Source organism: Rhineura floridana, chromosome 4 (assembly GCF_030035675.1).
Source record: "Rhineura floridana isolate rRhiFlo1 chromosome 4, rRhiFlo1.hap2, whole genome shotgun sequence".
NCBI classification, from domain to species: Eukaryota; Metazoa; Chordata; class Lepidosauria; order Squamata; family Rhineuridae; genus Rhineura; species Rhineura floridana.
In genome coordinates this window covers 147614642-147637712 of record NC_084483.1, presented here as the reverse complement: position 1 = coordinate 147637712, position 23071 = coordinate 147614642, and the positions used below count along the sequence as shown (strand labels likewise).

Sequence of the window (23071 nt, the reverse complement as noted above, 5' to 3'; positions counted from 1 at the left end):
AGATATGATTGTGTGAACGGAGCCAAAAACATTTCAGTAATTCCAGTTACGAGATTCCCAACCAGTTCGTGAATCAGTTAAGGATGATCAGCAATACATCCCTACTGATACATAAACTATTTCTTCTACTAGTGTTATGACTCCTTCTCAATTTATGATACAATATTTGCATGTTAGCTCTTATATTTCCTCTTAGCCACAACTCATACTATTTGTATCAGAGTTTTCAGTCCAGTTAAAAACCCTTCTAGCCTGCTTATTATTCACATTTACAACTCAGATTTTTGTTCAATAATTTTCAGTTTAGCTTAATTCTTGCACTTTTTAGCAGGAATTCATTACAATATTTCAGAAAAGAATCCTGCACAGAGAGAATAAACAATTGGAAAAAATATGCTGAAAGCTAGTAGGTAATGCTAACCTGGACACTGTGGGCAGCATGAATCCTGAGTACGGGAGGGGTTTCGACAAAGAAGAGGTGGGCAGACTTCAGTGTCACACAAAACCCGTGCATTATGACATGTACACTGTGTGCAAGAATCAATATTCCACGTGTCTCCTTCCAAAAAATACTCTCCTCCTGGAATATAGCAGATGGTTGGACCACTGAGTTCTGGCTTCTGCACAAGGGATTCATCTAGGAAAAAAGAACCCCACAACAAAGTAACACAATATTGCACTCTACTGAGTTAAAGTGACACATTAAGCTTTACAACAATTTGATTTTGTAACCTATTACATATGAATATGTTTATGTATTAACTATGTTCATGTGAAATAGGTAAAAAAATCAAATTACTACAAGCTTGAAATTATTATGTGCAACAACCAGTTTCCTAGAGGCCATCACTAGTGTGAGCAGCAGAATCCAGGAGACAGTTATGAAGTTAAGGCCTGGCTTAATTCTCACTGACTCCCATCATGTTCTAGGAGATAATGTAAACTGACTGCAAGCAGCAAGATTATTGGGGAAGGACCAAACCTAATCCTGGATGGTTAGATTTTTACTAACAGGGCCCCCACTGAGGGATATGTTTCCTTATATATTGAGTGCATAAAGACGGACTATGTTTCCCAAGCACCTGTTTGATATACGGGCATTCTATTTCTTTATTCATACAATTCATTTTGCTAGTTCACAATAATTTTGACATAAAATGTGCAACTGTGTATATGTGACATTTTAATTTTTCTTTAGAGACATGGTAGCAGGTTAAAGCAAATAATCTAGAAATGTATTTCAAGTCACAGTGTACCATGAATGATAAAAAAGTCAGACAACCCGAGAGATCAGATTCATATTTATAGCAGGGTAGGCTGGAATATGGCTACATCTCTTTCCCTCTGCCCCACACTCTAAATGTCAGAATAACTAGTGAAAAACTGATAGAAAACATGGAGCTTGTGCAGTGAAACAATACTGAATATAAAATTCTATTTATCAGAAGGGACAAAACATTAAATGTGTGTTTTTGTGTGTATATATGTAGTGGTTGGAGTGTTGGACTACAACTTGGGAGACCAGGGTTTGAATCCCCACATAGCCATGAAGCTCACTGGGTGACCTTGGGCCAGTCACTGCCTCTCAGCCTCAGAGTAAGACAATGGTAAACCACCTCTGAATACCGCTTACCATGAAAACCGTATTCACAGAGTCGCCACAAGTCAGAATCGACTTGAAGGCAGTCCATTTCCATTTTCTATATGCTACACACACCCCTATAACATAACAAATGCTTCAAGAACAATATTGCAATGACAATCCTTTGCACTGATCATGAATGCATATGGTGTATGTTTGTGTATTTGTAAAGAAGGGTCATTCCTTTAATAATATTTTACATACCCATATATAGTATTTCATTCTGATAAGAAACAAAAAATAGAGAAAAACCTATAGCAGTTGAGACATTTGCTCATATAATGAACATAACCAAATCGACAATTTTGCAATTTAAATTCAGGTCCAAGTTCAGCTATGACTGTAGTTAGTTTAACCTGGGATGGGGCTCATGAAACGTTGTCTTTAACACCCATTTTCTTCCCTTGTATCCACCATTAGATCTTGGAAAATTTATTTATTTATTAGATTTATATCCTGCACTTTCTCCCAGTAGAAGCCCAGATTTAATTGGAATCAAGCAATTATGTTTAAAAAATTAAATCCTTTGTTCCTCATACCTATTTCCCCCCCCACATGTTCTCTCTATGTGCCAGAGCCAAGGAAGTTTAAACTAGCTGCATTAATTACCAATGAAGAATATCCCATATAGATGAGGCAAAAACCTGTCTATGTTTAGATTTTAAGTATGTATAGGAATAGCTGCAAGAATACTTCCCTTTACCCAATATTACATAAATGTACAATGAGGCATAGAATGTTGCTATGACTACCTTAGTCTCACAGCAACTTAGGAATAAAAATAATGTTGTTGTGTGCCCCAGCCCTTGGTCCTTTTGCTTAGACTACTGACTCCCAAATCCTGAGATAATTATTACCAATATATCAAGGCCCCAACATGACATTATTATTACAACTATTTTAAGCCACATTTCTGGGCAAATGCCCACCTAAAGTGGTTTGCAGGTAAAACGAAAGATAAAAACAATACAAATTTTACAACTTTACACTAGAGATCAATCCTTGACATAAAAATGAACTGAGCCTTCTTACATTACCTCCCCTGTCTCTGGGGCAAGGTTCCAAGGCTGTACAAGACTTTTATATGCAAGGAGGTTAGGTAGATAGCAGATTTCTCACTCCTGATTGTTGTGAGATACGTCAGATTAGTAACTATATTCCCTAGAAAGTCTCTCTTCTTACGTGATCTACTTTTCTCCCTAATTTTTCTAAGCTACTTCTTTTTACTTCCATTATAAAACCATGGTGGACAGCAACTGGGCTCCTGCATACTACTTATAACGCCAAAGAAGGCAGAGAAAACTTGCTAAACCCAACACTTCAGAATCATTGCACATAATTTTCAATGAGCTTCTGACTTGCAAAGTGGACATTTAAAACTGAGCACAGCATGAAAATGAAATAAATTGCCTTGTATTCAAACTCAGACTTTAGGTCAGGTTTGGCTAACCTGTGGACCTCCAGATGTGGCTGGACTACAACTCCTATTGACTCCAGCCAACATGTCCAATGGTCAGATTTAAATCAAGCAACATCTGGAAGGCCCTAAGTTAGCCACTACTGCTTTAGGTACAGTAAACTCACACATAATGATTCAGATTCTGTCATGATTCAAGAAAAAGGAATAGTTTGTAGTGCTGTTTGGGTTCCCTTGACATGTCAGGATGAATGCTACAGAGAATGAAAACTAGAAATTTGTCTTACTATGAATTTCTGTTTGCTGGGGATGATGGATGACATTCCTGATTAGGGTTGATGCCTCCTACTGTATGGAACAGGCAGGATCCATAAATCCTTTTGCCTTCTCTCCAGATGAAGTTGGCATTCCAACTTCAACTCTGTTGATAACTGAAACCTAACTGTTGAGAAACTGTACTCAACAGAAGAAGAGAAACCAACAAGGAACAGAGAAGCACAACAAAAAAGGGCTTAGCCACACCAAAGTAGAACAGATGCTCCAGAAACCACAGTGTGGAACATACATGTGGAAGACAGAAAAATGCCTAACCATATATATGGCAATGGCAGGAGCTGTATGCCACACTCCTCAAGTTGGCAGCAGGAGGAGGAGAGGTTGGCGGAATATCATCCATCATCCCCAGCAAACAGAACTTCACAGTAAGACAAATTTCTGTTTTTGCCTGAGGATGATAGATTACATTCCTGATAAGGGATGTAATAGAACAGTCTCCAAAACCTGTGTGTGCTTCCTTTCCTCACTGCCTTACAGCCTTCTGAAGGACCATGCTATCAAAGGCTGCAGCTGATGACAAAAATGCACACAGTTTGTAGCACCTCAAGAAAGTGTGAGGAGAAGTCCAAATTGTTGCTCTATTTTCAGCACTGGAAAGCTCCTTAAACACAGCTGAAGCCATTGCACCCCTACGTAAATGGGCTGTGATACCACTTGGTGGCTGCCTGTGCAATGCCACACAGTCCTGGGCTATGCATCCCTAAACTACCTAGAAACGGAAGAGGAAGAGACCTTCCTCATAGCAGAAGGGTCAGCGAAAGCCACAAACCAAGACTCAAGAGTTCCCCAAGTCCCTGGTTCCCTCTAGATAAAAAACATTTAAAATGTGCCACCTGTGCTCCTGTGAGCATGAAGAGTTCTTACACAATACAGTTAGCCCAACCTCCTGGGACCCTCCTGGAATGGAACACTGTGTTGACCTTAGACATGAAAGGTTGACCGAGTTGCAACATCACCTTATCAGGACAGAAAACAAAAACAGAAACACACAGATGTGCAGAAGACATGGCCTCTAACTCAAAGAAATCAAATGTGAAATTGCTGATCTTCTTACAAAAATACGTAACTTGTCCCTCAGATCTGACTCCATACCTGAAGACTGGAAAGTGGCCAATGTAATACCAGGGGGATGCCAGAAATTACTAGCATATAGAAGAACAAGTCCTGCTGAAGCAGAGCCAGCATGGTTTCTGCAAGGGAAAGTCCTATCTCACTAACCTATTAGAATTCTTTGAGAGTGTCAACAAGCAAATAGATAGAGGTATTCCAGTGGACATGGTGTACTTAGACTTTCAACAAGGTACTGAGTAAGCTTAGCAGTCATGGAATAAGAGGAGAGGTCCTCTCGTGGATCGGTAATTGGTTAAGCAGGAGGAAGCAGAGGAGGAATAAATGGACAGTTCTCCCAATGGAGGGCTGTAGAAAGTGGAGTCCCTCAAGGATCGGTACTGGGACCAATGCTTTTTAATTTGTTCATATATGATCTAAGGGGTGAGCAATTAGATGGCCAGGTTTGCTGATGATACTATATTGTTCACAATTGTTCAAACTAAAAGGGATTGCAAAAAGCTCCAAAAGGACCTCTCCACACTGAGTGAATGGGTGGTAAAATGGCAAATGAATTTCAGTAAACAACTGTAAAGTTATGCATACTGGAGAAAAAAACTTTAATTTTACATCTATGCCCATGGAGTTTGAACTGGCAGTGACTGATCAGGAATGAGACTTTGTAGTTGTAGTGGATAGCTCGATGAAGATGTCACCTTAGTGTGTGGCAGCTGTGAAAAAGGCAAATTTCATGCTACAGATCATTAGGAAAGGACTGAAAAAATGCTGATATCATAATGCCGTTTTATAAATCTATGGTGTGGCTGCATTTGGCACACTGTACAGTTTGGTCACCTCGCCTCAAAACGGATACTGTAGAGCTGGAAAAGGTTCAGAAAAGGGCAACCAGAATGATCTATGGGATGGAACGACCCCCCTATGAGGAAAGATTGAAGCATTTGGGGCTTTTTAGTTTAGAGAAAAGGCGAGTCAGAGGTGACATGATATAAGTGTATAAAATTATGCATGTCATAGAAAAAGTGGATAGAGAAAAGTTTTTCTCCCTCTCTTGTAACACTAGCACTCGTGGATTTTCAATGAAGCAGAATGTTGGAAGATTCAGGACAGACAAAAGAAAGTACTTCTTCACGCAGCACATAGTTAATCTATTGAATTCACTCCCACAAGAGGCAGTGATGGCCACCAACTTGGATGGTGTTAAAAGAAGATTAGACAAATTCATGGAGATAAGGCTATCAATGGCTACTAGCTATGATGGCTGTGCTTTGCCACCATAGTCAGATGCAGTATGCTTCTCGAACCAATTGCCGGTAGCCACAGGAAGGGAGAGTGCTCTTGCACTCAGGTCCTGCTTGTGGCCTTCCCATGAGCATCTGGTTGGCCACTGTGAGAACAGGATGTTGGTCCAGATGGGCCACTGGCCTGATCCAGCAAGCTCTTCTTATGTTCTTAAAGGGAAAGAATTTGATACTGATATTCTAGCATCTTCACGGGGGTGGGGGAAAAGTACTTAGCTAGAGGCTTAGATTACTCACATCCTTGTCTGTTCTGAGAAGAAAAAGTCTACCCTCTGCACAGAAACAAACTTGGAACACATTAAGATTCCTCCCCAGACATCCCACCCTTTATGATTTGAGGAATGAGGGAACTGACACAGTTAACCTGAAGGTTGACAAGGCTTGAAGGAATCAATCGCCTTGAAACTCCTCCACCCAGCAGGAACATACTGGACCTTCGGATAACCACAATCTGACATGATATATGACCTTTCTCCAGTGAGTATACTACACATGTCCACAGCCCCACACCTTCACCTAAACTCTTGCTACATCAAGACTAGAACACAAGGAAGATGAAATACTTTGCCACCTATACTAGGTTCTAACTTTATCCATCACAAACCTGAGTGATTAACACAGTCTCTCAAAATCAGCTGACAAACTGAGGGTAAAGGGACCCAACATCACCCATCAAGGCAGAAACAAAGGAAAACTAGACTAAACCAAAACTCATTGAAAGAGACCACTCAGCCTTCCAAACAGTATTGAAGGATTGTGGAACAAACATTGTAGGCAGTTTGGCAGGAGCAGAAGGGAACATCTTTTAGCACTTGTTGCCAGGGATTGGGATAAGGACTCCTTAAGTTTACAACAAAATCCATCTGGCCATAGCCAAGGAGGCAGGGGAAAATTTCAGGTGAAGATGCCAATTCCTCCCCTGAAAACTCATAGCAGAAGCTATTTCTTATTGGCTGGGGTCACAGCAGGGATGGAAAGATCTGTCAATTTTGGTTCTCCCAGTTTCTCATTTTTTCAATCGTACATTCAGTTCTTCACGTTTCTGCAGCAATTTGTGATTTTTTAAAAAATAACCCTCATGAAAATTCTCCAGCATTTTAGTGTGAATTTCTTTCAATAAACACATTTGAGTGGGCAGTTGACTAATGTACACACTTTTGCAAGCCATTTCTCCTCATATAATGCATTTTTGTGTTATTTTCACACACGTTCATTTTTATCCTTGGAAGTTGTTTAAAAACACTGTATTAGAAGCTCAACTGGAGTGCACACCGCAGATCAGAAAAGGTACCGCCAGGGCCAAGAAGATGCCAGCATGGTTAACGAGCAATGTCAAGGAAGCTCTTAGAGGCAAAAAGTCTTCCTTCAGAAAATGGAAGTCTTGTCCAAATGAAGAAAATAAAAAAGAACACAAACTCTGGCAAAAGAAATGCAAGAAGACAATAAGGGATGCTAAAAAAGAATTTGAGGAGCACATTGCTAAGAACATAAAAACCAACAACAAAAAATTCTATAAATACATTCAAAGCAGGAGACCATCTAGGGAGGCGATTGGACCCTTGGATGATAAGGGAGTCAAAGGTGTACTAAAGAACGATAAGGAGATTGCAGAGAAGCTAAATGAATTCTTTGCATCTGTCTTCACAGTGGAAGATATAGGGCAGATCCCTGAACCTGAACTAACATTTGCAGGAAGGGATTCTGAGGAACTGAGACAAATAGTGGTAATGAGAGAGGAGGTTCTAGGCTTAATGGACAATATAAAAACTGACAAATCACTAGGCCCGGATGGCATCCACCTGAGAGTTCTCAAAGAACTCAAATGTGAAATTGCTGATCTGCTAACTAAAATATGTAACTTGTCCCTCGGGTCCTCCTCAGTGCCTGAGGACTGGAAAGTGGCAAATGTAACGCCAATCTTCAAACAGGGATCCAGAGGGGATCCTGGAAATTACAGGCCAGTTAGCTTGACTTCTGTCCCTGGAAAACTGGTAGAAAGTATTATTAAAGCTAGATTAACTAAGCACACAGAAGAACAAACTTTGCTGAAGCAGAGCCAACATGGCTTCTGCAAGGGAAAGTCCTGTCTCAGTAACCTATTAGAATTCTTTGAGAGTGTCAACAAGCATATAGATAGAGGTGATCCAGTGGACATAGTGTACTTAGACTTTCAAAAAGCGTTTGACAAGGTACCTCACCAAAGACTTCTGAGGAAGCTTAGCAGTCATGGAATAAGAGGAGAGGTCCTCTTGTGGATAAGGAATTGGTTAAGAAGCAGAAAGCAGAGAGTAGGAATAAACGGACAGTTCTCCCAATGGAGGGCTGTAGAAAGTGGAGTCCCTCAAGGATCGGTATTGGGACCTGTACTTTTCAACTTGTTCATTAATGACCTAGAACTAGGAGTGAGCAGTGAAGTGGCCAAGTTTGCTGACGACACTAAATTGTTCAGGGTTGTTAAAACAAAAAGGGATTGCGAAGAGCTCCAAAAAGACCTCTCCAAACTGAGTGAATGGGCGGAAAAATGGCAAATGCAATTCAAGATAAACAAGTGTAAAATTATGCATATTGGAGCAAAAAATCTGAATTTCACATATACACTCATGGGGTCTGAACTGGCGGTGACCGACCAGGGGAGAGACCTCGGGGTTGTAGTTGACAGCACGATGAAAATGTCGACCAAGTGTGCGGCAGCTGTGAAAAAGGCAAATTCCATGCTAGGGATCATTAGGAAAGGTATTGAAAATAAAACAGCCAATATCATAATGCTGTTTTATAAATCTATGGTGCGGCCGCATTTGGAATACCGTGTACAGTTCTGGTCGCCTCATCTCAAAAAGGATATTATAGAGTTGGAAAAGGTTCAGAAGAATGATCAAGGGGATGGAGCGACTCCCTTACGAGGAAAGGTTGCAGCATTTGGGGCTTTTTAGTTTAGAGAAAAGGCGGGTCAGAGGAGACATGATAGAAGTGTATAAAATTATGCATGGCATTGAGAAAGTGGATAGAGAAAAGTTCTTCTCCCTCTCTCATAATACTAGAACTCGTGGACATTCAAAGAAGCTGAATGTTGGAAGATTCAGGACAGACAAAAGGAAGTACTTCTTTACTCAGCGCATAGTTAAACTATGGAATTTGCTCCCACAAGATGCAGTAATGGCCACCAGCTTGGATGGCTTTAAAAGAAGATTAGACAAATCCATGGAGGACAGGGCTATCAATGGCTACTAGCCACGATGGCTGTGCTGTGCCACCCTATTCAGAGGCAGCATGCTTCTGAAAACCAGTTGCTGGAAGCCTCAGGAGGGGAGAGTGTTCTTGCACTCGGGTCCTGCTTGCGGGCTTCCCCCGGGCACCTGGTTGGCCACTGTGAGAACAGGATGCTGGACTAGATGGGCCACTGGCCTGATCCAGCAGGCTCTTCTTATGTTCTTATGTTATGCACACTTCCCCTTAACATATGCACTTTTGTAAACATTGGTTGGTTGTTGGTGAATTGCACTGCAAAATTTGAATAAGTGCTAATTTTGAAGAATGGCTATGTTTCGGTTCTCAAATTGCTTTGGAAAGCATGAATATGATAAGATTTGGCTTGAAATGTGAACAGAATCAAATTTCTCACCCATCTCTATTTCACATGCACTGGAGAAAAAAACTGCTGGAGGAGCTTAAAGGAGAAGACCTCACAGAGCAGCCACTTGAAGGACACCTGTGGGATCTTTTCCTCTTGTGACTTTTAGATCCAAGTAGTCCCTTGCCATTATGTGTCTTGCACGTAGAAGATTTCAACTTTCAGATAAAGACCAGTTAGAAGGGGGAGGCCCCTTAATCTCCTGGGAATATATATAATCTCTAACCAGGATACAGACTTCTGCAGATTAGGACGTTGGCACATCAGAAATGGCAGGTTTACTCACTCCTCCATGCTGTTAATAGCATGATTCATGATCGAACCAGAACTGTTACAATGCTTTGTAGCCACCCTAGAAACTATTTTAGCCTTATTATGGTTCGCCCATTCAGCTTTCCAGATAGCACCAAAAGCCTGAGGAAAAGAAACTGTGATAGGTTTTCCAGAAGTGGAGGCGAAAATGTTCTATGCACCCATAGCTGATGACTGACAGGAAGCATCCTGAACTGGATCTTCAACCTCAGCAAGCTTTAGGGTCCTCTGCACTTTTGCCAGTAAGAGCAGAAAAAAACTTCAGAAGCAAACAACTTTGCTTGAGGCTGAACCACCAGTACTTCTTTCTCAGAAAGTTAATCCTCTCCTCCTCAGCAGGTAAATGATAAGGGTCAGGTAGTGTTCCCTCTTCCCTTCAAGGAACTGTCGAAGGTGAAAGTATTATCGTCCCCTTAGCTGGCTCCACAATGACGGGAGAACTGCTGGAATAGGGGGAGGAAGGAGAGCCCACAGAACTGCTACTTGAGGGAGATCTGTGGGATCTCCTCTTACTTCTCCCAGAATGGAGCCTATTCTTTCCCTTATAGGCTTTCTGTGAAGAAGACCTCCCCGTTCTGTATTACTATATGGGAGAGAGTCCTTAACCTCTTGTAAAAGCAGAGGCATAGCCATGAGAAGCTTTGAGAAGACCCCATGACTGACACAGGAAGCAGCATTACTCACCTCACCTGCAGAATGAGTGCATGAACGAGAAGCTCCTGCCTCAAAATGTCAAGTACTGTCATAGAAGGAGGCAATTGAGTCTGACCAGTCCCCTTGCAGATGACCATTGTGGTCAGAGGCGGCAAAGCCATAAAGGCTATAGCACAGCTCTCCCTGCACAGGCAAGGATGGGAAGCAGCCAGCTGTGCGTAAACACTAGCTATCTGTAAGCTGCTCACCCCCCTAACAATTTCCAGCCCAAGGATGTTGAAACGGGCTAGAGAACACTGAAATTCAAAGCCTCGCTGATCAATGAAGCAGGGAAGGGGGGCAATCAAGTGATCTCAGAGGGATCTGGTATGCTCAAACACGTGATTAATGGAGCAGTTGGGGCAACCTGATGATCAAATAGAAATGGCACTCCTATTTAGGAAAGTCCTTTACAGGACCCACCAAACTCCGTGCCCTTCAGGAACTGAAATCAAACAGGGATTTGGTGTGTTTAAAAGCTTGATTAACAGAACAGTTGGGGCAGGCAACCCAATGATCAAATAGAAATGGCACTCCTGCTTAGGTCAGCTCAAACAAAATGGCAGTCCAGCTTGATGTGTATTGTGGGATCTGCCAAGCTCTGTACCCTTCAGGAACTGAAAGAAGAGCTCCCTCTAGGGAACTCATATGGAGGCAAAATGCCCCTTGTGACAACTTGACACACAGACAACAAAGAGAAAACTGGTAAAGGAATAAAAAAGTAATGAGACACACACACAAGGCAAATGAAGAACTATGTTGAGGTAAAAAATTACACCCAGTATAACAAAAACTGTAGTCACACCGGGGGGGGGGGAGAAGCACAGTAAAAAACACCAACTCAGAAAATATATAGGAGAGGCACAAGACGAAGAAAAGGCAAATACTCAAGAGAGAACAAGAGGACCCAGCTGCAGGCAGGGTCGGTCTGGTGAGAGGGATGTCTCCTCTATCCCGCCCCCTGAAGAGAAGGCAACAGGCTTTAGTGGACCCTGTCTGTTCCTTCCAGCAGGAGGTGTCATTTGTAATCAGGAACATCATCCATCATCCTCAGGCAAAGAGGAGAGTGCACATATTAAGACAATTGTAATAAATTGTATCCAAAAGTCAGTGATAGGATAGCAGCAACTAGGACAGAATTTGAAAAGTATTATGCAGTCTGCTTCAAAATAAGCAGCATTTAAAATACAGAGAATTCTATTCTCTCTATTGGCAAATAAAAACTGCAGTTAGAAGTGTATCTCCTTCTGCTCTCAAGACTGTATTGTCTGCATCCATTTAAAATGCTTAATGTGATCATGAAAAATAGTAGGCAATATGCCTATCTTTCATGGCTAAAACTGTTTAAAATAATAGGCTAGGGCAGAATTATGTGAAAGTATCTTATGCTTTTACTGGAACATCTGACTTTATTATTCAATTTTCCTCCAAAAGGAAAAAAAAAGATATACAGATGGAAAGCAAGGTGTGCTTTACAATACAATGCAGAACATAAAATGGTACCTGGACACGACGGACAACATTGTCCTGGATGTATGGTGGGATTGCCACAGTTTGGTACAGAGCAGGTAATCAAAGCACACATCTCCCGTCCATTATGACAGTAACATTCACGGCAGCCATCATGCCAACTTTCCTCGTTTTCATGACGGTTCCCATCCACTGACAAGCAAGAACCTGCTTTAGCTGGTGGCATTACAGAAGCAGGTATCTCTGTATGTGATTAAAAAAATACAGTGCCTCAATATGAAAGTAATAACAACCAACAGTTAAATCTTACCCTGTATTTATTTTAGCAACTTAGCGATACAGTCAGACCGAGGAGCTATGGCATAGATTTCTAATATGCTTCAAAAACAAGAATGCCCAATGGCACATGGACATATTTAATTACTAATGGGATCAAACTACAACAAATAGAGAGAGATCTGTAGGCTTATCTTCTTAAATATATGTCAGAATATTTAAACACTGCATTCATGATGTTCTCCTGCCTGAATCCACCAAAAGTTTTGCCTCCATGATGGACAACATTATTTTTTTACAAATTATGGGAGAACTGTCCCACTGAAGATGGTGAACATGGCTGAAAGTCTCCTTTCCCAACTATTTGGGGTATTTAATTCTGGAGACCAATTCATTGTCTCCTTCCTTCTGTTTAACATTTACTTAGAGACAACAGCATGCTAGGTATTAAACAGCTATAGGATTGTTCAGACCTGTTTTATGCCACTGTTTCCTTCTGAGGACTGATGCCTCAACACTGGCATCTTGGTCCCAATCTATAAATTTCCTGGAGGTGTGGAAAGAGACATTTGGTCTTACCGTGAAATTGGTCTTCTCTGTGCATGTCAAAAGATGATATCAGGTGGGTAGCTAGCTCCACTTAGCAGTTGAAGGCAAAAGAGCACTACTGAAGTTTTTTCACAGGTCCATTCCTGGTCTGTGCCTGTTCCTGCTTCAGTTCTCAATCACAAGCCCATAAACGAGTAAGACAGGATAGAAACACACTAATAGAGACAAGACAACAGTACTCATACACTCTCTGCCAAAGGCCTACTAGTGCTTATAATGGTAGCCCAGCCCCCCTAGTGAGCGGCCCTGATATAATCTTTTGACATGCACAGAGAAGACCAATTTCACGGTAAGACCAAATGTCTCTTTTCCTGTGCATGTAAAAGATATCAGGTGGGACATACCAAAGCTGATCCATGTAGGGTGGAAAAATCGCTGGGCTGCAGCTACTGTTTGTCTGAGAGGACGTGCTGGAGCACTCTCCTCCCAAAGGCTGCCTCAGCTGACGCATAGGCTTCTGTTTTGCAACGCTTAATGAAGGTATTGGGCATGGCCCATGTCGCTGCCCTACAAATCTCTATTAGAGGGGCGTTGTGAGAAAAGGCCGCTGATGTGGTTGCCGCTCTTTTGGAGTGAGCCACTATCCTGGCTGGCCAGGCTAGTCTTAGAGGGGCATATGCCAAAGAAATGCATGCCTTGATCCACCTGGCTAGTGTAGAAGTGGACACCTTATTCCCCAGAGATGCTGGGTGAAAGGAAACAAACAAATTATCTGTTTTCTGAATTGCCTTTGTCTTGGAAATAAAAACTTTTAAGGGCTCTCCTCACATCCAGAGATGCCAGGTCTTCTCTGAAGGATGGACAGGATTGGGACAGAAGGATGGCAATACTAGTTCCTGTTGGCAATGGAAGGTAGACAGTACTTTGGGACAAAAGGAAGGGACTGTGAGTAGGACTACTCTATCCTTATGAAACACAATTTTTTTTATGGACAGATAGGGCATTCAGCTCAGACACTCTACAGACCAATGTAATGGCCACAAGAAACAAGAACTTAAAGGATAGCAGACAGAGAGAAACTTGACTCAAAGGTTCAAATGGAGGACTTTGAAGGGCTGTTAACACTTTGTGCAGATCCCATGTCGGGTAGTGATGAACAGTAGGCGGTGCTGATATTGTTGCTCCCCTGAGGAAATGTTTGATGAAACGATGAGATCCAAGTGGGTTGTCTGGAGATCTGGAGAGTATAGACGATAAAGCTGAAACCTGGCACCTCAGGGTGTTAGGCCTGAGACCCAATGATAAGCCACCTTGCAGGAAAGATAAAATCTCATTGATCCCCGCTTTCTGACCAGGATGAGAAGGCCTTCCATGTGTTGTCGTATATTCTGATTGTGAATGGGCGTCTAGAAGCCATAATGGTTTCCAGCACTTGTGAGGAAATGCCTTTCTTTAAGAGTCACTTCTGTTCAAATTCCATACATGAAGTGCCTACCACTCTGGGTCTGGATGAAGAAGCTGCCCTTGAGAGAGCAGGTCCTCCTTTACTGGAATTTTCCATGGCGGTTCCACCAACAGTTTGAGGAGATCCAGAAACCAAGGTCTCCTTGGCCACCAGGGAGCAACTACTAGAACTGCTGTCCTCTCGGCACAAAGTTTTTGGATCACCCTGGGAATAACTGGTAGTGGAGGGAAGGCATACAGCCTGCCTGGAGGCCGCTGGGATGTTAAGGCATCTATCCCTTCTGTGTCTGGCATCGCATACCTGGAGAAGAATCTCCTTACCTGTCGATTGCAGCTGATGGCAAACGGGTCCACTGGAATCCGGCCGAAACGTGCCACTATCTGATGAAAGACCCCCAGGTGAAGCATCCATTATCCCTGATTCAGTTTCTCTCGACTGAGCCAGTCTGCTTGGCTGTTGTCCTCCCCTTTGAGATATTCTGCCGCTATCGAGTCCACATTCTTCTCCGCCCACTGGAAGAGGAGAGAGGCTTCCTTCTGGAGAAGGTGGGAGCATGTGCCCCCTTGACGGTTTAAATAAGATTTGGCCCACAGGTTGTCTGTTCCGATGAGCACTGCTCCTAACTGTCTGCCCTCCGCAAAGTGTCTGAGGGCCAGATGGATTGCTCGAAGTTCGAGGAGATTGATTGGTAGTATGGATTCCTGTGACGACCATGTGCCCTGAATCATCTGACCATCGCAGTTGGCTCCCCACCCTGATAGGTTGGCATCTGATGTCATCAGGGTCTGCAGGGGATCCTGGAATGGAACACCTCTTAACAGGTTGGGTTCGTGAGTCCACCAGAACAGTGACTGCTGAACCCAGGGTGACAGAGCTACTTTGCGATGGTGTCTGGATGCTATGTCGCTTTGTAAGGGTAGGAGCGCCCACTGAAGTGTGAGGGAATGATGATGTGCCCATGGTGTAGTTTGGAATGTGGAAACCATCAATCCTAGAAGCTCTGCTAATTCCATTAGGTCTGCTGAGTTGGAAGACAGGATATCCGACACTGCTTTGCATATCTTGTTGACTCTTTCTTGGGACAACCTTAAGAGGCCCTTCTGTGAGTCTATAATCGCTCCCAGATGTATTATGCACCGAGATGGAAAAAGGTGACTCTTGGAGTCGTTGATCAGGAAGCTGTGGTCCTTTAGACAGGCCAAGGTGACATGGAGGTCCTCCCAGGCCTTGTGCAACGTTGGGGAGAGGATAAGAAAGTTGTCCAAGTAAGGGAAGACATGAATTCCCTGTGTCCTGAGATGTGCCACCAAGGAAACCACAATCTTCGTGAATGCCCTGGGGGCAGATGACAGGCCAAATGGCATAGCCCTGAATTGATAATGGTCTTGTCCCACTGCGAACCGAAGGTATCACCTGTGAGGTGGGAAGATTGGGATGTGAAGGTAGGCCTCCTTCAGGTTGATAGAAGAGAGAACCCCTTCCTTAGGGCCTCCTTGATTGAAAGTAAGATGTCCATGCGAAACATGCGGTATTTTAAGAATCCGTTTAGACCCTTGAGGTCTAGTACTGCCCTGAACAATCCGTCTTTTTTTTGCGAAGGTGAAGAACAGACAGTAATTTCCCAAAAATCTCTCCCCTGCCGGGACTTTCTCTATTTGTATGAGATGGGCTGTACTGAGGGGTGAGAAGGACCCATTGATCTGAAGACGTGTCCTTCCACCAGTGAGCAAAGCGTTGGAGACGACCCCCCACTGGCGAGATGGAGGAATGAGAATTGATGTTTATTTCCCTGTGACTGGGACCCAAATGCCAATCAACTGGGAAAGTGTTGTTGAGATTTAGGCTGGTTGCATTGTCTGTTCCAGAAGGGACAGCTGGAGCGGGCATCCTTCGGTCTTCCATACGGCCTTGAGCCTCGAAAGGACTGAGACAACTGATATGGGTGGAATGAGCGACGAAAGGACTTTGTCATCCCTTTTCCTGGAGAACAGTATTGACATCAATCCCTGGAAAAACTCTGGAGCATACTATAAAGCAGTCAATCTGTAAGCACCTTGAAAACAATGCAGTGATTACTAGGAGCCAACATGGATTTATGAAGAACAAATCTTGCCAAACTAATCTTATCTCATTTTTTGATCGGGTAACCTCCCTTGTAGACTGTGGGAATGCTGTGGACATAATATACTTCGACCTCAGCAAAGCTTTTGACAAAGTGCCCCATGATATTCTGATTAGCCAACTAGCTAAATGTGGGCTGGATGGAACAACTATCATGTGGATCCAGTTGGCTCCAGAATTGTACTCAAAGAGTGCTTATCAATGGTTCCTTCTTAAACTGGGCAGAAGTAACAAGTGGGGTACCACAGGGCTCGGTCCCGGGCCCAGTGCTCTTCAACATTTTTATTAACGACTTGGATGAGGAGGTACAGAGCATGCTTATCAAATTTGCAGATGATACAAAATTGGGGAGGCACAGCTAATACAGTGAAAGATAGAAACAAAATTCCAAGGGGCCTTGATAGGCTGGAGAATTGGGCTGAAAACAACAGACTTAAATTCAACAGGGATAAATGCAAAGTTCTACACTTAGGAAAAAGAAACCAAATGCAGTTATAAGATTGGGGATACCTGGCTCAGCAATATGACATGTGAGAAGGATCTTGGAATTGTCATTGATTGCAAGCTGAATATGAGCCAACAGTGTGATGTGGCTGCAAAAAAGGCAAATGCTATATTAGGCTGCATTAACAGAAGTATAGTTTCCAAATCGCGTGAAGTATTAGTTCCCCTCTATTCAGCACTAGTTAGGCCTCATCTTGAGTACTGAGTCAAGTTCTGGTCTCCACACTTCAAGAAGGATGCAGACAAACTGGAACAGTTTCAGAGGAGGGCAACAAGGATGATCAGGGGACTGGAAACAAAGCCCTATGAGGAGAGACTGAAAGAACTGGGCATGTTTAGCCTGGAGAAGAGAAGACTGAGGGGAGATATGATAGCGCTCTTCAAGTACATGAAAGGTTGTCAGTCACATAGAGGAGGGCCGGGATCTCTTCTTGATTGTCTCACAGTGCAGGACACAGAATAATGGGCTCAAGTTTCAGGAAGCCAGATTTCGACTGGACATCAGGAAAAACTTCCTAACTGTTACAGCCATACGACAATGGAATCAATTACCTAGAAAGGTAGTGGGCTCTCTGACGCTGGAGGCCTTCAAGAGGCAGCTGAACAGCCATCTGTCAAGAATGCTTTGATTTGGATTCCTGTATTGCGCAGGGGGTTGGACTTGATGGCCTTATAGGCCCCTTCCAACTCTACTATTCTATGATTCTATGACTTTTTCTTTTCCTTAGTCTCCAAGACATTAGCTAAGGTGTCATCCCCAAATAACTTGCCTCCCACATAAGGCTCTGAGCACCTTTGGGAGAAGGGAACTTCAACACTCTAGATCAGCCTTTCCCAACCGGTGTGCCTCCAGATGTTGTTGGACCACAACTCCCATCAGCCTCAGCCATTGGCAATGCTGGCTGAGGCTGATGGGAGTTGTGGTCCAACAACATCTGGAGGCACACTGGTTGGGAAAGGCTGATCTAGATTTAGGTTTCAGATCTGGACACACTGCTGAGATCCTCGATGTAGAGGGAGCAGAAGGATCCTCTGCAGAAGTGAGAGTAAGGGCTTCCATCACCTTGCATAGGAGAGGAAGGAAATGTGGCTCCTGAAATATCCTAGTGGATGAAATCTCTTCAGATTCTGACTCCCCGCTCCATTCCTCTTCATCCAGGATCATTTAAGTCGCTGTCTGGGTCAAGAGGTGTCTGTTCTGGGGGCTGAAGGTACCTGCCCTGAGCCATGGAGTAGGGATCCAGAGATGTGCGGTTAGGTGCAGGAAGCGGAGTTGCAACTGAGCAGCCTGTAGGCGAGCCCTGAGAAGGCCGTGATCCAGATGGAGCCTGAGAGGGTGAGGGCACTGACACTTCCTGCGAAAGAACTTGAGGAATAGATGGAGAGGACAAATCTCTAGCCAGATCCATTAAGAGGGAATCCCCGAGTTGTTCCTTCAGTTGTTGAACTGAGTGAGCTGAAATGTGTAACTGAATAGGCTGAGCTTGAGAGTAAGAAGACTGGAGCCTCCCCCCCCGGCCGCCTCTTGGATCTGTTGCACAAGGATTGGTTCTTCCAAAAAGCCTGTGAAGGCTTCAGGCGAGGAGGTGGTGGAAAAAATAGTGTCCAAAGAAGGGTGAGGCTGACTGCTTTCCTCGTCAGATAGGGATTCCAGGTCCCTCTGGGTCCTTGACTGTTGAACAGCGCCTTGCCTGTCTACTAGTCATCTTATTGGTAACAGAACCCTGTCTGCCATAACTTGCGCCTCAGCCACCTCATGCCTGATGGTAGAGGAGTTCCTGAGAGATCCCCCAAAGTATGCGACTGCCCTGTGACCTGGCTGGGAAAGGGCACCGACGCTGCGTCTCCTGCAGGTGTGTGGGGGGAGCGGTTTCATCTTCTTTGAGGGGCTCTTCGTTTTGTGGGTTGCTTTCCCCATGGGAGCAACACGCTGCGGGGCTTACGGGGGTAAAAAGGGGCCAGTGGAAACTGCGGCTTGAAGAGATGCATGGGGGGGTGCCCCCATGGGTGGCGAAGATCACAGCTGACCTCCTAGAAGGCTGTTAACGTGGCAGCTTGGGGGGGGGGAATGCAGATCCCACCAGCAGCTATAGCCGTCCTCCTCACTGGTTTTCTAACTGGAGGGGAGATGGGAGTTGCAGGATGCGGGAGATAATGGTGCCCGTCTGTTGCTTCCCTCTACCGTTGAAGCGCAGGAAAAAGGGCTGGCCGCTGGCAAAGGGTGCGAAAAGCCTTGGAGTGGGCTGGGGACACTGCTTCCTGCAGGAAGGCAGCCGTGGATGTTAAAGCGGCTGCTGCTGTGGCTTGCTCCCAACAGAGACGGTATCGATGTTGGCGGGGGAGGGATGGTGGGAGGGGGGGCCTGGAGAGGCCAAAGGCTCCCGGTTCTGGGGGGGGGCGCTGGTGGCTCTTTGCCGCAAAGCAAACTTCCAAGGGAAGGAACACAAGGTCTTTTTGTTTTTAAATGGAAGGGAAAGGTTAGAACAAAAGACAGAACAAACAGTAAAGGAAAACAACACCAGTCACTGAAATAACGTGAAAACAGCACACAAGAAACAGAGAGAGTCCAACCATGTTCAGTGAAGGCAAAAGAGAACTGAGGCAAGAACAGGCACAGACCAGGAATGGACATGCAAAAAAACTTCAGCAGTGCTCTTTTGCCTTCAACCGCTAGGTGGAGCTAGCTACCCACCTGATATAATCTTTTACATGCACAGGAGAACACTGATCCACAAGGGCTTCCCTGTTCAATTCAATAGAAATGAAGATCTTCGTGTTTATTTCTCTGCATACCAATTAGATCTTTTCCCTGAAATGAACAGGGAACCTGTGCATTTAATAGCTCTATGTCTATAAACAGGGCTCTGGATAAGGGTGCATAATATAACCATTACAAATAATTGGTGATTTTTCAAATAATTTCCACTTACAATGATGTCTAAGTTGTAGGTATGCAAACACTTTTTGGAATATGATACTTTACAGTTATTTTTAGATTGCAAACACTTTTTGGAATATGATACTTTACAGTTATTTTTCATCTGAAAAACTATTAATTGAATAAAAATGATTTTTTTTAAAAAAATGGGGTTAGATGGGGCTTGTTCTCAAGTTGTAACATTACTGTGATATATGTTTCTGTAATCCCTGGTGAAGGGCAGGCTTGTGACAGTTTCCCTTAATATCAAACTGGGTTGAAAAGAAACAGCTCTGAAGGAATTGAATTTACCTGTACATTTGCAGACAAGACATCCTTGATTGTTTTGCTGGTAGCCCATTGGACAAATCTTACCACATGAAAGTTCTGGGCATTTCTTACAGCGACATATTTCACATCCATGTTTGTTCTTCCTACATTACATAAAAAAATTATGAAAGGTATGATACTTTAAGAAGCTATCTAAACATTTGTAGTTATTGCAAAAATATTTCTGGAATAATAAATATTGAAAGTTATCTAATTATAATTCTGTACTCAAAAGGAAGCAAAGCAAGAAAACAAAAAACCCAGCAAAATGCTTAAGTCTTTGATTTGTATTCTGACATGACAGGCAGCAAGGCCCTGTTTAATATCGTCACTTAAGAACAACTGTTTAGGTGTGAAAATAAGAATATCTTGACCATGATGTTTGGAAAATACAATACAAATCTAAAGGAGAGCCATGTAACAATATGTTTCTCCAATTATTTTTTCCCCAAAGAGAATCATTCTACAGTGGACTTTACTTATATTTTCAAAGAGTGTTTTCAGATGTTTCACCTGGACCCCTAATACCAGATTAATATCAAGAGACTGGTGGTGAACAGTAAGATAACATTTACTCTAGAAATTTGAGAAGTTTAATTTCTTTAGCACTTAAGATGGAAAAGGTTTCCATATGGATGGAAATGCTTTAAAACCTTTTCCCACTTAAGTACATAATTAATATTTCCAGTTTTCAAGTTGGAATACAGTGTGTAAAGGAGAGGGTTTTTTTTTTTTTAAACTGCACTGCATGGATTCCCCATACCCAACTGCTCACATCCAAAATACGATAAATTGTTAGGACTCAAAACAAGGCAAATCCTCTCTCCTTCCATTTTCCTTTCCTACACTAGGTGACATCTTCAGCATTCCATACTTCAACCATGTGTTAACTACAAATTCAACCATTTTGACAGCCTTTAGACCAGAAGTGGGGAGCCTGTGGCCTTCCAATGTTCCATCAGTCTCAGCCATCAAGGACAATGGCCAGGAATGATGAGAACTGTAGTCCAGCAGTCTTGATGATCACTGGTTCTTAACCTGTTAAGATCCCAAAGGGAATCCTCAACAGAGAAAGATCAGGAAGCTCCAGTCTTGGACCCAGGCCTGACTTAGGCTCAATCTGAGGGTGAGGAGTCAGTGTCCTGTGATGAGGCTAAGGAAGGGCCATTTGCACCCAGGGTAAGTTTGGCTTCTGACGGAGACCCAGCCCAGCCAGAGGAGCCCATGCCCAACTGCAGCCAGGGCTCCTTGGGACTAAAGGAGTCCTTGGCACAAAAGGTCTGGCTGAAAGTGCTTGACAGGAGTCGGCTGAAGTTTGGGGTGTGGTACCAGCAGCTCCAGCTGAAAGTCTCCAGTGCTAAGCTGGAAGAGCTGCTGGAACAATTTCTATACACCAGACCTGTACCTGACCTACCTACTGATCTCCTGTAGACTCCAGACCTGACCAAGGACTGCCCTGGACTGGCCTCTTGCCTTGCCTTACCCTGCTTTGCACATGGACTGTTTAGATCCTAACTTTGGACTGCTCTGACATTTGCTTCTTGCCTGACCCATTTATTATTGTGGACTCTGTTTGGACTTTGAACTGGCTCTGGATATTGCCTTAATTTGTGTTATTGCTGGGAAGTCTCTTGCCTCCTTAGGTGCCTGATGAGAACAGGACCACTCCTGCTTTAGACCCTGCCTTTGCATTCATCGTGAACCCAGAACATTAGCTCTCTGGAGAATGAGATGAATCACTCTTGTCTTGTATTTTATTGTTTGTACGACCTTAAAATTCCGTAAGTCCTGGAAGCTCATGGAAACATTTTTTGGGGGGTTAATTTTTGTTTGAAGTTACAAACTACATACTTTACTAGCATATTTTTGTGTACCCCATTTCCAAATTGATTAGCGCTTGACTACCCCCACTTGCTGACAGAGGAAATGAAATTCTGAGCACACTTCCAAGGATATTAAACAAAAGTTTACATTAAATACAAAATTTAAAAATGACAATGTATTGTGTCAGTTTGCAACAGCATAAAAGTACATGCTTTAAAATCTATGTTTGATATGTGATAAATTTGTAATGATTGTTTTCTCTTTTTAATGGAATAATTAACTGTGGAAAATATAGTTTCTCAATACAGATTCTATTTTGAAGATGTCCAGTAAAGACTAACTTTACACCTTGAAAAATACTGATATTAATTCATTGCCGAAAACACACAGTCACAATTTATGCCAATTCCATTGGCATTCAACTCCAAACAAACAAAAAAGTTAAAAATCTAAAATACGTTTAATGCTTTCTCTAAAAAGAAAATTAAATGCCTCCACACCCCAGAAGAAAGAAGCTGATGCAACCACCGCTCGTGGCAAAAAGAGGAGGGTGCTGGTGGTTGGAGACTCATTGCTCAGGGGGGTAGAGGCACCGGTATGCCAGCCGGACAAAATGAATCGGGAAGTCTGTTGTCTCCCTGGGGCACGCATCCGGGACGTCGCTGACAACCTGCCGAGGCTCATTGGGAAACAAGATAGGTACCCCTTTCTCCTCATCCATGTGGGCACGAACAACACGGCCAGAAACACCTTGCAACAGATCACCTCGGACTATGAGGCTCTGGGTAGGAAGGTCAAGGATTTGGGGGCGCAGGTGGTCTTCTCGTCAATTCTTCCCGTGAAGGATAGAGGACTACAAAGGGAAAGGAAGATACTGCAGGTCAACGACTGGTTACGCAGATGGCGTCGATGGGAGAGGTTTGGATTCTGGGACCATGGTCTAAGCTTCTTGGAGGGGGGACTGTTGGCAAGAGATGGGCTGCACCTTACGAGGACTGGGAAGAATCTCTTTGGCAGAAGTATGGCAAAACTCATCAAGAGGGTTTTAAACTAAAGCCTCTGGGGGATGGAGATGATAGCTTAACTACCAATCCAAAGACAGCGGGTTGTAAACGCAACGATTTGAAGGGTACAGCAGACACTGGGAGAGAGAAAGGGATGCACAGCAAACCTCACGGTATATTAACGAAGGAATCCAATCAGGACAAGAGAGACTTCTGG

At 43.4% G+C, this 23071-nt stretch overlaps 1 protein-coding gene across 4 annotated transcripts in view; it reads right to left on the bottom strand.

Moving 5' to 3' along the window:
• CRIM1 (cysteine rich transmembrane BMP regulator 1) overlaps positions 1-23071 on the bottom strand; it is a 269320-nt gene that overhangs the window by 25989 nt on the left and 220260 nt on the right. For all 4 annotated transcript variants that reach the window (XM_061624693.1, XM_061624691.1, XM_061624692.1 and 1 more), the window contains 3 exons: positions 20009-20130; positions 11898-12107; positions 422-637 (listed from right to left, as the gene is read on the bottom strand). In XM_061624693.1, the coding sequence (XP_061480677.1) occupies positions 422-637; positions 11898-12107; positions 20009-20130 (548 nt within the window). The remainder of the gene's footprint in view (positions 1-421; positions 638-11897; positions 12108-20008; positions 20131-23071) is intronic.